The sequence below is a fragment of the Vombatus ursinus genome, unplaced genomic scaffold (genome assembly GCF_900497805.2).
Source record: "Vombatus ursinus unplaced genomic scaffold, bare-nosed wombat genome assembly UNPS02014812.1, whole genome shotgun sequence".
NCBI classification, from domain to species: Eukaryota; Metazoa; Chordata; class Mammalia; order Diprotodontia; family Vombatidae; genus Vombatus; species Vombatus ursinus.
Genome location: NW_020954590.1, coordinates 46,660,290 through 46,674,957, shown reverse-complemented (window position 1 = coordinate 46,674,957; position 14,668 = coordinate 46,660,290). Strand labels below are relative to the sequence as shown.

At 36.8% G+C, this 14,668-nt stretch overlaps 1 protein-coding gene across 3 annotated transcripts in view; it reads left to right on the top strand.

Annotated features, from left to right (window-relative positions):
- Positions 1-13,245, top strand: part of LOC114054088 (kinetochore protein NDC80 homolog) — a 46,617-nt gene extending 33,372 nt beyond the window's left edge. For all 3 annotated transcript variants that reach the window (XM_027877194.1, XM_027877195.1, XM_027877196.1), the window contains 4 exons: positions 1,231-1,323; positions 2,829-2,959; positions 8,968-9,070; positions 11,350-13,245. In XM_027877194.1, the coding sequence (XP_027732995.1) occupies positions 1,231-1,323; positions 2,829-2,959; positions 8,968-9,070; positions 11,350-11,484 (462 nt within the window). In that variant the 3' untranslated portion in view covers positions 11,485-13,245. The remainder of the gene's footprint in view (positions 1-1,230; positions 1,324-2,828; positions 2,960-8,967; positions 9,071-11,349) is intronic.
- The last annotated feature ends 1,423 nt before the right edge of the window (positions 13,246-14,668 follow it).

Genomic DNA, 14,668 nt, shown 5'->3' with positions numbered 1-14,668 from the left:
GCATATCATCACCTCTTACATAAATTATCATTTTAGAGCAGTAGTGTCAAACTCAAAAGAAAAATAGCATAGAAAACTGCAAGTTACTATTATCTGTGTGTTACTGTATTTTTATGTCTTTTGTTAAATGTTTCCCAATTATATTTTAATCTGTTTCAAGCAGTACTCAGGAGTGTTAACCAGTTATAATGTGGCCTGAGTCTGATATAGTGACTTACCTAGAGGAAGAACTTGAACCCAGGTCTCCCTGGCTCTCAATCCACACTTCCTCTTACACTGAAAGCAACAGGCCATTTTATTTGGCATATTTAAAGAAGGACCTAAGCAGGAAGACCATGTGGCTTAACAGGAGACACCAAGAAACATGACACAGGAGGAATAAGTGAAGGATATGAGTGTAGCTACCCGGGGAGACCCTCTCACTGGGGTTGGGATTTACACCTCCAGAATCGGACAGGCCACCAACAACTGCTCCCGCCTCACTTTACACACACAGACTAGAACTAACAGATACAAATCAAAACTAGAAAGAGATACAGCCTGGGCTATTGCCAGGGAACCTCTAGCAAAACTGGCTTCAGGTCATATATGGCAAGAAGAGCGAGTCTATGGTGATATAGACCTCCTGAGTCCATTCCTGAGAGTAGCCTGGGCACTATTGCAGCTCTGAGATCAGAGCAGCTCAGGTGTGTCAGGAGGAGGGACGCTATGCTGTTCTAGTAGGTCCAATTTCCCACCCCTGACATCACAGGCAGGGAAGTATCAGAGAGTTAGCAAACTAGAAGTTTTTACCCCAGAATAGAAAATTACATGTTGGTGGGGCAGGGGAAAAAGGTGATCCAAAGGATGGGAGAAAACATGGCTATAGAACAGTCAGAAAATCACAGAATTTGAGAGAGCAGCCATCTAGTCTAACTCGTCCACAAAAAGGAATCCCCACTGTGACACTTCTTGAAGCAGCCTGTTGTACTTTCAGGTAATATGAGTAGAGAGAAGGGGTCAGATGCAAAGAGATGTTGTGGTAGTGGAAATGGCAAGATTTGATCACTGATTAGGTATACGAGGTGAGGGAGAGTGAAGAATTGAGGGCAAACCTGGGAGACTGAAGGATGGTGGTACCTTTGACAGAAATTGTCTGGTTAACTGGTTAATCATTTAAAAAAATTTTAATTGTTAGCATCTTGTGGTGGTAGTTCTGATAATTTTTAAACCCAAGATTTATTCTTCAAGGTGAACACAATGGTGACAGAAGTAAAGAGGAGTACAAAAATGTTAAACGACGAAGTCCAAAAGCTGAAGGATCTTAAACAACAAAAAATTAAGGTAAGAACAAATGTCCCATTCTGTTTAGAGAGACTTTGTTCAAAACAGAGGCAGCATAGAGCAGTGGATAGAGTTGGCCTTTGAGGCAGGCAGACCTCTTCCACATACTCGCTATGCAACCCTGAGCAAGGCACTTAACTTCTCAGTGCTTTGGACAATTCCCTAAAATTCTGCATGGGTACAGGGAATTTCCTCATCTGGGAATTCCCCATATCATTGAAATCACAAGCTCAGTCCCTGTCACTCAAAATTAGGTTATAGTTGGCTGGCTAGATATATGTTAGTACCTGAAAAGTAAATTAGAAAATAAAAACATAGTAAACTTATGTTACTTTTCTGTCTTTCTATTTCTATAGATAGAGATATCAACATAGATTCACATGTAGGTATACATGTATAAGTATATATACACATATCTACATATGTAGATCTATGTATATGGATCTTTGATCTCATCAATGCAAGTCTTCATTTCAGAAATGCAAATCCCAAGACATCCATACTTGCACATCCATTGCAGTGCTACCTTTGTTAATCCTTTGTTAATCGTTTCCATTAGTTTTCCATATGAAATTGGAGACTTTTTCTTGAGTAGAGGCCACTAGTGCATTGATTATATATTTTTCTTTCTGCAAGTCTTATATTTCACCGGTGGGAGCCAGGCTTAGAATCTGCAATATCACTAGTCTAGGGAGTAAACATTAATACATAGCTTCTTCTTTACCTTAATTAATAGAAATAGATGTTAAAACTAAGCTTGTTATCCCAGTTGTTGCTATGCCAATACTATTATGTTTTCATATTCTGATTTCTAATATTAATTTGAAATAATATCTACCTAACTCAGCCAGGAATTTCAGTACCCAAGGTGAGAGTACAATATGACATACTAGAAAATATAGTCATGAAAGACAGTGTATTGTAAGGTCAGATGCAGGAATAGCCATGGACATGACACTTTGAAAATTGAATAGATTAAATAAAGGTCAAGGGGCTTGTGACTTACCCAGGGGGTCCCATAACTAATAAGTATTAAATTCAAATTCTGGAATTTCTGAGTTCAAGTGTAGTATACTTTGCAAACTGCTTCCCATATCTGATATTTTTACATTTAAGACCCTATAATTTTTATTTAAATAATTTCTATGTGGAATAGGACTCCATCATCTGCAAATGAAAATTAAACATCTAACTTCTAGATCAAGTATCACACAATTTCCTAGTATTAGAAACTGGACTTACCACTGAATAAATATTAGACAGTCCTGCTATAATGAAATACCAGGATCAGATGTCTAGTCTTCTAGAATGTAGAATTCCCAGCAGAAAGTTTGATTTCCTATATGTGCAACATTATCAAAAGCATAACAATATATAACCGGGGCAGGCACGAGGGAAATATTTTTATTTCTGTAAGTCTTTAATTCTTTAAAAGAATTACTTGGAATAGATATGTAAAATGCCTGTCAATTTAAAACACTGTAATTATGACTTTGTCCTTGAAGGAAGCTGAAGAGAAAGACAGAAAATGTACCACTGAGGTGGAGTCCCTGGATAAACATAAACATTTACTTGAAAGTGGAGTTAATGAGGGCCTCAGCGAAGCCTTGAGTGAATTGGATGACGTTCAACAGCAGTAAGTTCACCTTTTATTCAAATGAGTTTTTTGAGACAAGGATTCAAATTTGCATGAAGCTTTTAACCTTTTTAAATTGATAAATAGCATGGATATGAAGGGGGGGCAGGAAACTTGTAACAAGCAAAGTATTGAAAATGTAATATTAAACCCATTTATTTAGCATTTGGGCTGGCTTTCCTACTTACTACTATCAGGATATTTGTCAAGAAAAAATATCTAATTATTTCTTAGATAACTCATGGTATCTAAGCATAATGTGAGAATTTTCATTTAATTAAAACAATTTAAATTATTAATGAGTAAAAATTTAGTTACACCAGCCATTTCTGTTAAACTGGTGGAGTAATGACATATGCAAGAAGAAAAACCCTCAGCAATACTGAAAGAAAAACTGACAAAATGGATAAGCAAAAAAGACTCTAATATAATGAATAAAGAGCAAGAAGCAGTCTCTAGAAGGAAAGAACTACACTGCTGGGAGACAATTGGGCATTTACCACAAAGTCTTCTAATGTATTTTAGAATCACAATAAGAGATAATAAAACACCTCAAAGCAAAACATCATATGTCCAATGCACTGGAGATGCAAAGACAGAAATGAAACATTCTGTGTCATCATGGAGCTTAGAGTCTGCCGGTGGAGACAAGATCATACATACATACATACGTACAAAATGCAAGGTAATTTCAAGAGGGAAGGCATTAGCAGTTAGTTAGGAGAATCAGGAAAGACTTAATGTAAAAGGTAGTTTTTGAGCTAATTTTTCCAGTAAACAAGGGAGTGTAGATAACAAGGTGGAGGTAAGACATTCCAAGTATAAATGTTATTCAGTTTTGTCTGGGGCCTCACTGCATCAAAATTATCTTTTTAATTTTCCACTAATTACTTCCCTATCTCACTCCCTACAAAACCTTCTCTCCTCAAGCCTCCCACCTCTTCTTTCTCTCTCTCCAATGGAGGCCCCACCTCCTACTTTACTGAGAAAATTGAGGTCATTCGGTGTGAACTCCCTCTTCTGCTGTTCTCTTCATCTGGAGTCATCTGGCAACTTTCAGTTGTCTTCTTTTTCCATCAAGGAAATAGAAATTATTTAGGGGAAATTGAAACTACAGAAGCTGAAACAGTGTGTGAAGTATCTATGGAGTACAGTATGGTCACCAAAAAAAGATTCATCTACAACCTAGACACAGACGCCTTACTATATTGTACAAGAACATGTTTATATAACTGTAAAACAGATAGTCCTAGGTTTCAGAACTGCTCAGAAGCCTGGGGCAGACCACCAAATATAAGGGCAGATAATCTTACATACCTCAACAGCCTTCTTAAGACATCACTATCATAAGCAAAGTATTAGTGATGACCATAATGACTGTCCATCCATCAAGAAGTATATAACATTGGGGGTAGCTAGGTGGCACAGTGGATAGAGCACCAGCCCTGGATTCAGGAGTACCTGAGTTCAAATCCGGCCTCAGACACATAACACTTACTAGCTGTGTGACCCTGGGCAAGTCACTTAACCCCATTGCCTAGCAAAAAAAAAAAAGTATATAACATTAAAAGTTTGTTATTGGGGCAGCTAGGTGGCGCTGTGGATAGAGCTCTGGCCTTGGAGTCAGGAAGACCTGAATTCAAATCCAACTTCAGACACTTGGTACTTACTAGCTGTGTGAACCTGGGCAAGTGACTTAACCCTGATTGCCTTACCAAAAAAAAAAAAGGTTTGTCATAAAAAGCAATTAAAAGTTTAATCATATAAAAAGGTTATCTACAAAAACTCAGTCTACCAGGGATACCCCAACAATGCTGCTGAGAAGATGAGACTTTCTAGTATTGTATATAAAATGAAGTCAAATAGGCTTGTTGTCTGAAAAAGGGAATATAGAGCATGGACTTAATTTTTGGTGGAGTTGAAACTTTTGGGGAGCCAAGGAGGAGGCATTTCTGGATTTTTGACTCTTCAGAACTGATGAAGTCCCCAAGCAAGAAGTGTAGAGAATTAAGTGTACTAACAATTAAATGGCATGATATGGATGATAAGATAGCAAAGAAAACTGAGATGAGAAAGAGGCATAAGACAGGTAGGTGGAGAACTCCAGGAGAAAGTCATGTAATGAAAACCCTGAGAAGCAAGGAAAAAGTGGTCAGTAGCTCTTCAAAGGTACCAAGGAGAAAGAGAGCTAAGAGCTAAGCTAAGCCATCAGACTTGGCATATGAGAGATTCTATGATAACTTTGGAGAGAACTATTTCAGTGGAGTGATGAGGTTAGAAGCTACATTACAAAGGTTTGAAAGTGAGAAGAAGCCATTGAGGTAGCTTTGTAGATAACATTCTCTAGCACTTTGGCTAAAAAAGGGAGAAGAGATAGAGGATTATAGCTTGGAGGATGGTCTGATATCGAGGGGTTTTTTTGGTTTGTTTACTTTTTAAGAATAGGGAAGACATGCATATTTGAAGGAATTAGGAACTAGTAAATACGAAAGGGGGGAGGAATAGATAGAGGGAAAGATAACTGAGGTGACAATCTGCTGGAGAAAATGGAGGGGATAGAATCATGGGTACATTTAATGGGACTGGTCTAGGCAAGTAGAGCCATCTCTTTATCAGAGATTTCTAATCTTCCCTGTAGATTACCTAGTTTCACTTTGCATGCATCTTCTGCATAACTCTTGTTAGAATACAAGATCCTTGAGGGCAGGGACTGTTTTATGCTTTTGTCTTTCTCTGCCCCAGTTTATCACAATGCCTCGCATATAGCAAATGTTTAAGAAGTATATATACTTGTTGATTTACTGAAGTAAAAGAAAAGAAAAGAGGAATAGAGTCCTGGAGGTTGGAGATGCCAAAAACAAAGTTCTAACACTTAATGGCCTCTATTCTCAGTTAAAGAAATAAATAAATAAGATCCTCAGCTGAGAGGCTACAGGGATGAGAATGGGTGGTATGGGAAGGTTGGAGAAGTTTTGGAAGGAAGGAAACAAGCATTTATTAAGCACCTGCTGTGCTTTACAAATGTTATCTCATTTGATGTTCATAATAACCCCAGGAAATAGGTGGTGTTATTATCCTCATTTTACATTTGAGGAGACTGAGGCTGAGAGAAGTTAAGTCACTTGTCCAGGGTTACACAGCTAGTAAATGTCTGAAGTCACATTTGAACTCAAATCTTCCTGAACTTAAGGAAGATTGAAAAGATCACCTTGGTACAGCAAAGGAAAATTCTTGAAGACAAACATGAGAATTGACCAAATAGAAGAGAAACTGGAAATAATCCCTGTGAAATGTGCTGAAATATGTGTGCTCAAATAAATGTGTGTGTGAAATAAATGTGCTGAAAAATATAGCAGGAATATAAGTACACCTGAATTCAAATCCTACCTAAGACATTTTCTAGCTATATGACCATAAACAAGTAACTTAATTGCCATCTGCCTCAGTTTCTTCATCTGTAAAATGGGAATATTAATAACACCTAAGTCCAAGGATTGTTGTGACAGTCAAATGAGATAGTATTGGGGGGGGTTGTTTTTTTCAGGCATTTGGGATTTATTGACTTACCCAGGGTCACACAGCTACTGTCTGAGATCGGACTTGAACTCAGGTCCACCTGACTTCAGGGTCACTTAGCTACTCCATAAGGTAGCTCTTGTAAAGAGCTTTGCAAACCCTTAAAGGACTGCATAAATGAGAAAAAATATAAATTCTTATAGCACAATCGTAGCTGTGTAAGCCAAAAAAATTTTATCTAAAACCAAGAAGTAGCATTATTTATAATGCAGAAGAACTAGAAACTTTCTCAGTAAGATAAAGAGAAGGAAGGATTGCCACTATCATCATTACTTTTTAACATACTACTATAGATGAATTTAGCAATAAATCAAGAAAAGAAATTAACAGGATAGACATTAAATGCAAAGGAGGCAAAATTAATTTGGGAGGTACAAAAGGTCAAGACTATATAGAGAAAAATAGAAAAGGAATACAAATGAAATATCTTTTCTGTTACTAGATCTTATAAAACAGCAATTATAAAATTGTTTATTACTAGATAAAAAGAAAAGTTTATCAGTGAAACAGAGATGAACAAGACTTAGAAAGAAATAGATATGCTGTCAACTCTTTGATAATGGTAAAGGACTTTTTTGTTCAGCAAAAACTGCCAGAAAACCTGGATAGCAATCTGGCAAATATTAAGTTCAGAATATAATTTTCACATCACATACCCCAACTCCAAATAGATGAATGTTCATATAAAAAGTCATACTGTTAAAAAGTTAAGAGAAATGGTATCATCATGTCATTTGATTTTACTTAACTCTTTGCTTCAAGGGAAGGCTCACTATGGGATTTGGAGGTAAAATATGGAAATCACTGTGATATTAAAATAAAAGTTATTGATAAAACTCTTTTAGCTATATTAAAGCCAAAAATTGTTAGAAAGAAAATGGCTCATTAATTTCTCAGTTATAGCTAGGGGATGCATCTATCACCAACAAATGATTTAGTAAAATTAGCTACTTTGATTACATAAAATTAAAAAGCTTTGCACAAGTAAACCAACAAAACCAGTTTTGTGTGTGTGTGTGTGTGTGTGTGTGTGTGTATCCACAGAATATACACACATATACATACATATCCCTTTAATAGAATCAAAAGTGAATATTTGTGTGGTTTTATTATATGATATGGCTAAATTTATTTCTGTAGAAAGAATCTAATAAATTATAATGGAAGCCAATATGAAAATATAATTTTTAAAAGGGCATTTGAAGGTATCACTCTACCTTTTCTCTATACTGATATGAGTTCCTCCCTTTTTTTTTCAAGTAACAAATATTTTTTATGAATCTGTCCCACTGCTGTCTTCTGTTAAGCAAATTAAAATATAAAAACAAACCTGAAAAAAAAAATCCCTCAATTCATTATCTACATAGTCTGGCAAAAAAAATTCCCAAATTTTTAACGTGTACCAAATCAAGTCCTTTTAATGGTTACTGCTTTTTAATACAGTTTAAGATATGGTACTGATAAACCTCCTTCCTCCTCACTCTTTTTTCCCCATTTTTTCCCTCTTTTGGGAGTAAAATGCAGTAAGAGGGAAACTGAAGCACCTATCTTTAAGCAAGATCAGCTTATTAATAGTGCCACATACTGTTAATAAAGTGGGTCAGACTGGCCCCCTCAGGCAGTCCAGCGACCCTCATGAGAAGGAAAACGGCATTTGTAGGAAAGGAGTGGTTAGAAAGTAGTTGGGGAGGCTTCTGATTGGCTGAAGCTGGGGAAAGTGGGTTGGCCTTCAGGTGTGGCTATTCATGCCCTACGCTGACCTAAAGGAACGTTCTTCACTTTATGGGACTCACCCAACTCCAGACTAGCATTAGAATTGCCTAAATCAGGACCACCAGGTTAGTTGTCCCCTTGGGGAAGATCAAACCTTCCCTAATTACCCAAGGGCTAGTGAGGATAGAAGACTTGTCTTTGGGGGAGGGGCTCCAGTTTAAGCTGATCAGTTGTTTACAGAAGTCCCAAATTAAACTGATTAGCAAATGATGTCCTAGGACCTAGTTCCAGGAGCTTCTAGCTACACTACCTTTCAACCACCCCTTTAAGCCAATTCAGACTGAGAGAGGCCGCGTATTTGAGCTGGGTAAGTTGAGGCAGATGCCAGCCATTATAAAAATCAATACAGCATAAAATCAATTACATTGTAAAATCAGTACAGTAGAATTCAAAGGAAATATTAATTGCTATGTTTTTACACCTTGAGATTCATGACCTTTTGTTCTTCCACTTTAATTTTTAAATTATTTTTCTAGCTCTGTAAAATATTCTTTTGGGATTTTAATTGGCACAAAATAACTAAAAATTGACACAGAATAACTTTATTTAGGGAGCATCATTTTTATTTTGTTGATTCAAACTATCCATTTAAGTCCTTACATCCTCCAAGGAACTGGTGAAAATTCTTAGATGAATTAAGCAAAAATTTTACTCCACAGATACCAGCTGGTGTTACAAAGGACAACTGAAGAAAGACGAAAAGTGAGCAATAACTTGCAGCATCTCCTAGAAATGGTTGCAACCCATGTTGGATCTGTTGAAGTAAGTAAAAATTTGTTAGAAACACTGAGATCTTTCTTAATTTTAAATTCCTTCAGCTAAAGCTCTATTTTCCTATTTTAAAAACACTTAAAACTAATTTTTAATCTTCTGCAAAAATTTTGTTCTACACTAATTAGATTAGATTCTGTGCATGTCTGTGGCTTTAAATGTAATCATAAACATTACAGACATTTTCAAAATAATCTCTCTGCACGATGATAGGCATCAAAAACAACATCCAGCAGTAGCAGATCACTGGGTTTTAGTATATAAAGATAATTTAACTTTTAGGGGTTTTACTAATTAATGCTGAATTAAATGCATGAATTTCAAATCTTTTGAGATCATCCATATATCCTAAGTTTATTGAGAAAGAACAAACTAAGGATAAAAATAGTTAACTACGAACTATGTCTTCATTCAGAAACATTATTTCCAATTAAACCCATTTTCCTTTAAAAAAAAAAAAGCTAGGTTACTAGACTAGTAGGTCCCAAGAAAACTGTAAATATACTTTACTTAGATTTTAATGCAGCCTTTGGCAAACTCCCTAATACTATTCTTTTTTTTTTCTTTTTTGGGGGGGGAGGGGCCTAGGCAATGGGGTTAAGTGACTTGCCCAGAGTCACACAGCTAATAAGTGTCAAGTGTCTGAGGCCACCTTATACTATTTTTTTTTAAGGCAATTGGGGTTAAGTGACTTGCCCAGGGTCACACACCTAGTAGGTGTCAAGTGTTTGGTCCAAAGGCGGATTTGAACTCAGGTCCTCCTGACTTCAGGGCCAGTGCTCTATCCACTGCGCCACCTAGCTGTCCCCACCTTATACTATTCTTAAGGATAAAATATAGAACTATCTCCTAAGCAGTCATACAGTTAAGTAGGTTCAAAAGGGTTTGAATGTCTGGAATCAGTGAACTGTCACTGATGGTTCATTATCAGCTTATAAGGAAGGGCTTTAGTGACAAAGTCTAGTAAGATTGTAATAAAGCCTCATTTGTGAACTTACTGTTTTTACTGAAATACAGAAATAGGCATAAGCATGGCTAGATAAGAGTTCATCTGAAAATATCTGGAAGTTTTAGCGAACTAAAAATTTACTCTGCGGCAAAAGTGTAATAAGGAGCCAAAAAAAAAATTATGATCTTAAATTGCTTTAAAACAGGCATGGAATATGGGATTGGGGAAGAAATAATTCCTCTATTCTCTGTCTCAATCAAACCAAAGCTAGAGTATGATGTTTAGTTCCTGGCACATAACTTCTTATGAACAACATTGTTCAAGTGGAGGACATCTAGAGAATTGTATCATTTGAAGAAATAGAAGACATTTCATCTGGGAAAGGAAAAAAAAATGAGGAATATGTCCACCATTCAAGTATTTAAAGGGCTATTACCTGAAAGAGGGATCTGACTATTCTGCTTTACCCATAGAAAGCAGAATTATGCATTAAAATTCCTAGAAGTTGGGCTGCCTTGGAGGTAGTAGAGATTCTCCATCCCCACCCCATTAGCAGTCTTCAAGCCATGGTCCAATGAACTCTTGGGTAGGTGGTTGTAGTGTGTTTTCTTGTTCAGATACAAGTTAGACTAGGTAGCCTTAAACCACCAATGCTGTGGTTTTGTGAAATCAACATGAGTGGTCCAAGGTTGACCAACCAGTATACATAGACATATTTTGTAAAAGTTACCAATGCAAAATAAATTTCTAAAGCCTATTAGGAAATATTTTTTTCATTGACCTATATGGAATCTAACTAGAGTTAATCTAAGACTTTGTTTCTTCAAGGAAGATTTTTGTCTTCTAAAGTAAAACATATTTCTCTAAACTGTATATAGCCCCTAATGTCTCTTCCTTCTTGGCCCAGGCTGCATAGCACACTGTGCCTCTATATATGATTTTACACACCAGGCTCCATTTCTCCTTCTGTCCTGGAGAACATGTTTTAACTGATTGTTCTACAAGACAAAATGTGTATCAGTAAGACTCCTACAACTTGTGTATCTTCAAGGATGAAACAAAAAAGGAAAAACTGATTTCCTTCTAGAGCCTTTATTTTGTAGAGAAACCCAGGCCAGCCATCCTTCATTCCCCTCCCAACTGGGCTTTTGACTTCACCTTCCCCTGTCTTTTCACCTCCCTTTTGGGTATTGTCTTCCCCCATTATAACTGAAGATATTAGTAAAAGTTTCACTGCATCTTTTTTAGGGATATAATTTGCTTTTCTTTTGTTCGTTTATTGTTTTAGATTATTGACAATTTTAATTTTTTTTTCTTCTAGAAGCATCTTGAGGATCAGATTGTTAAAGTAGACAAAGAGTGTGAAGAATTCATTGCTGAAGATTTCTTGGAAAATATTAAAGAAGCTGTAGATAAGTACAAAAAAAAAGCTTCTGTTATCTCTTCCACTGAATGAAGAAGAAATGCTAATTATCATGTTACATATGAATACTTCACTTCTTAAGATGTCAGCACCAAGTCTTTTTTTGTTTTTATGAAAAAAAGTATTCATGGCTACTTAAATATTTGTTTAAGTGTCTGCTGCCAATTGTCAGTCTGCAGCAAGAGTGGGAAGCTGATGAGAATTTTTACTCTTTGCATTTGTACTCACCAACCTGTATCTTCCAGTCATTCTTGAATTTATTTTCTAAGTGTTAACCTGCCAGTATATGATATTTATTCAACTATGCTTATTCTTGATGGATCTCCAAAAAACTATTGAAGGATAAAGCTTATATTTGTATTTGTAATAAAAATTATTCAAATGAAAAACCATACACTATGATGGCCTTCAGAAATTCAACAGGAGGAAGAAGGGCAAAAGGTAATTATCAAGAGAGTTTTTCTTCTTCACCTATGATACTATACTCAATTTTGAATTATTACATTATTATCGACAAATATGCCCATTGTGTGCATAGCATTAGGCACTACAAATGCCAATGGGACTTAAGCCATTAAGAATCATAATTCTAAGGATCTTAAAACCTTTAGTGGAAGACTTATGATTCTAAGAACTAACTGCTCTTCCTCCAAATGAGTATGGTTCATATCCTAAAACATGTATGATCTAATTTATAAATTGGACAATAATGCAATTGTGCTTAAGTGTTTGTTTCTCTCATCACCTGTGAATCTGAATTCTCCAGTGGCCTCTTTGAACTCATGATGGCAATATTCTCTTAGGACATTTATCCTTAGTGTCTAGGTTAATAGATCTCAATAATTGCCTGTTACATGAAGAGCTCTGTCTCATTGTAGTGAGTAGGTAACTCTAATTGGGACTGTGATAATAATCAAAGGTTGTCATGTACATTCTATTGATGTAATGCTTGTAACATTCATATACTCAATTTGGCCAATGGGGAAATTCCATTCAGTCATTTATCCATCACTCCCCTCTTATAAACAGCCCTATCCCCCATCAACCAGGAATCCTACATTACCTGCATTAGGATTCTTCAGGGTCAGGTTGTTCTGTTTCAACAAATGGTGAAAACTGCAATGTTTTGAAGGATCGATTAAGAATTGTCACAGCCTCCTTGAGCACTATGTACACTCAGCTTTATAGCAGCTTCTTGAAGTTGTTCAGCCAGTGATCTCCAGTCTGTGTAATTTCTGGCCTGGATAGCTTCACCTCAGAACACAGACCATCAGGCCAAATTTGAGAGCACCCACCTTACAGTCCTCAATGAAGAGTATCTTTCTAATGCCAACTTGTTTTACTGTAAGCCCATGTGGCTGTGTGTTTGCATGTGTATATATATGTGTATATATTTGCGTGTATATGTGCTGGGGAAAAGGGGGAAAGTGTTCCTAAATAAATGTTTTTGGTATTTGAAGGTGAGCTGACTTATTACTTTTAATATCACAAGCCTAATTAAGTCAACAAGATACTCAACACTATAATGAAATAGAATGAATAGGTGAAAAGGCATTATTAAGCATTTATTGTATGCCAAGCACTGAGGAAGTGCTCCCTGCCCTCAAGGAGCTTACATTCTAATAGGAAAAACAAAATCTAGGGGTGATGGGGAAGACAGGTGGCCGGGGAGGAGGGAAATGGTCGTAAGGCAACTGATCAATTGTCCTATTTTTTAGAAATGGTGAAGTTGTTGTGGTGTATGATTGTCATGGAATACTGTTGTGCTATAAGAAATGACAAGAAGGATGCTTTCAGAAAAACCTGGAAAAACTTGCATGAACTGATACAGAGTGAAGTGAGCAGAACAAGAAGATCGTACACAGTAACAGCAATATTGTACAATGATCAACTATGAATAACAGCTATACTCGGCAATACGGTGATCCAAGACAGTTCCAAAGGACTGATGAAAAATGCTATCCACCTCCAGAGAAAGAACTGATGCAGTCTGAATGGAGATGGAAACATACTATTTTTCACTTTCTTTACTTTCTTTTTGTGGTTTTTTTTGTCTGTGTTTTCTTTCACAATATGACTAATAGAAATGTTTTGCATGATTGCAAGTGTATAACGTATATCAAATTGTTCAGTCTTAGAGAAGGGGAGGGAGGGAGGGAGAGAATTTGGGACTCAAAATTTTAAAAAACTAATGTTAAAAATTATTTTTACATGTAATTGGGAAAAAAAATTTCAAAATTAAAAAAAAAAGCCCCCCAAAAAAAGAAATGGTGAGGTTGATATTAAGTAATACGGTGGATAAAGCACTGGGCTTGGAGTCAGGAAAATCCAAGTTCAAATCCAGCCTCTGACACTGTGTAACCCTGGACAAGTCATTTAACTCCTATTTGCCTCAATTCTTCATCTGTCAAATGGGGGCACACCAGAGAAGAAAATGAAAAAACACTCTAATAATCTTTACTAATAAAACCCCATGGACTTTTGTCCATGGGGTCACATAGTCAAACACGACTGAGCAACAAGGTTGATATTACTATTCTCAGAACTAGCTACAGTTAGGAAAGGAAGGGAGAATGGGTGAGTGGTAGGTAACATGGTATGGAGGTGTCTGGGAAGTGAGTCTGAGCAACATAAAGTGAATACTTGCCAATCAGAAGCTTAGGATCTAAGGGGTGGGAGTTTGAGAAGCCATTTGCTATGAGTTCCCCCTTTACCACTTCATTTTAAAACACTCTGAATCATCCCCCACTGAAACATGAAATATCTATTATCAAGGGAGGCAAAGCCAAGATGGTGGAGTAGCAGGAAGAAATACAGTGAGTGCCCAGCCAAAACAAATATCCAGAAAATGCACCAAACTGAATCCTGAGGGGAAGCCCAAGAAAGAACCAGTGAGTCATTTTTCCAGCCCAGGTCCACGTATGGAGACAGATCTATGGACACTGGAGAAGGGACCTGGTCAGGAGATGGCCACAAGGAGCACTCCAGCACAAAGAAAAGGCTATGCACCTGGGTGAGAGGAAGTCCTCCACCCATACTGGGGTACCATGATGGGAATAGGTGCTACCTGGCAAGCTTTGTCACACCCTATCCAGTTGTGGGTCACATTACTCAGAGCAGAATAAAGAGCAGACCTGTTTCCAGGAGCAGTGTCCTAAATTAGTGGGAGGCCATAAGCCCTGAATTTGAACCAATAGAAGAACAAGTTTTCAGCAGC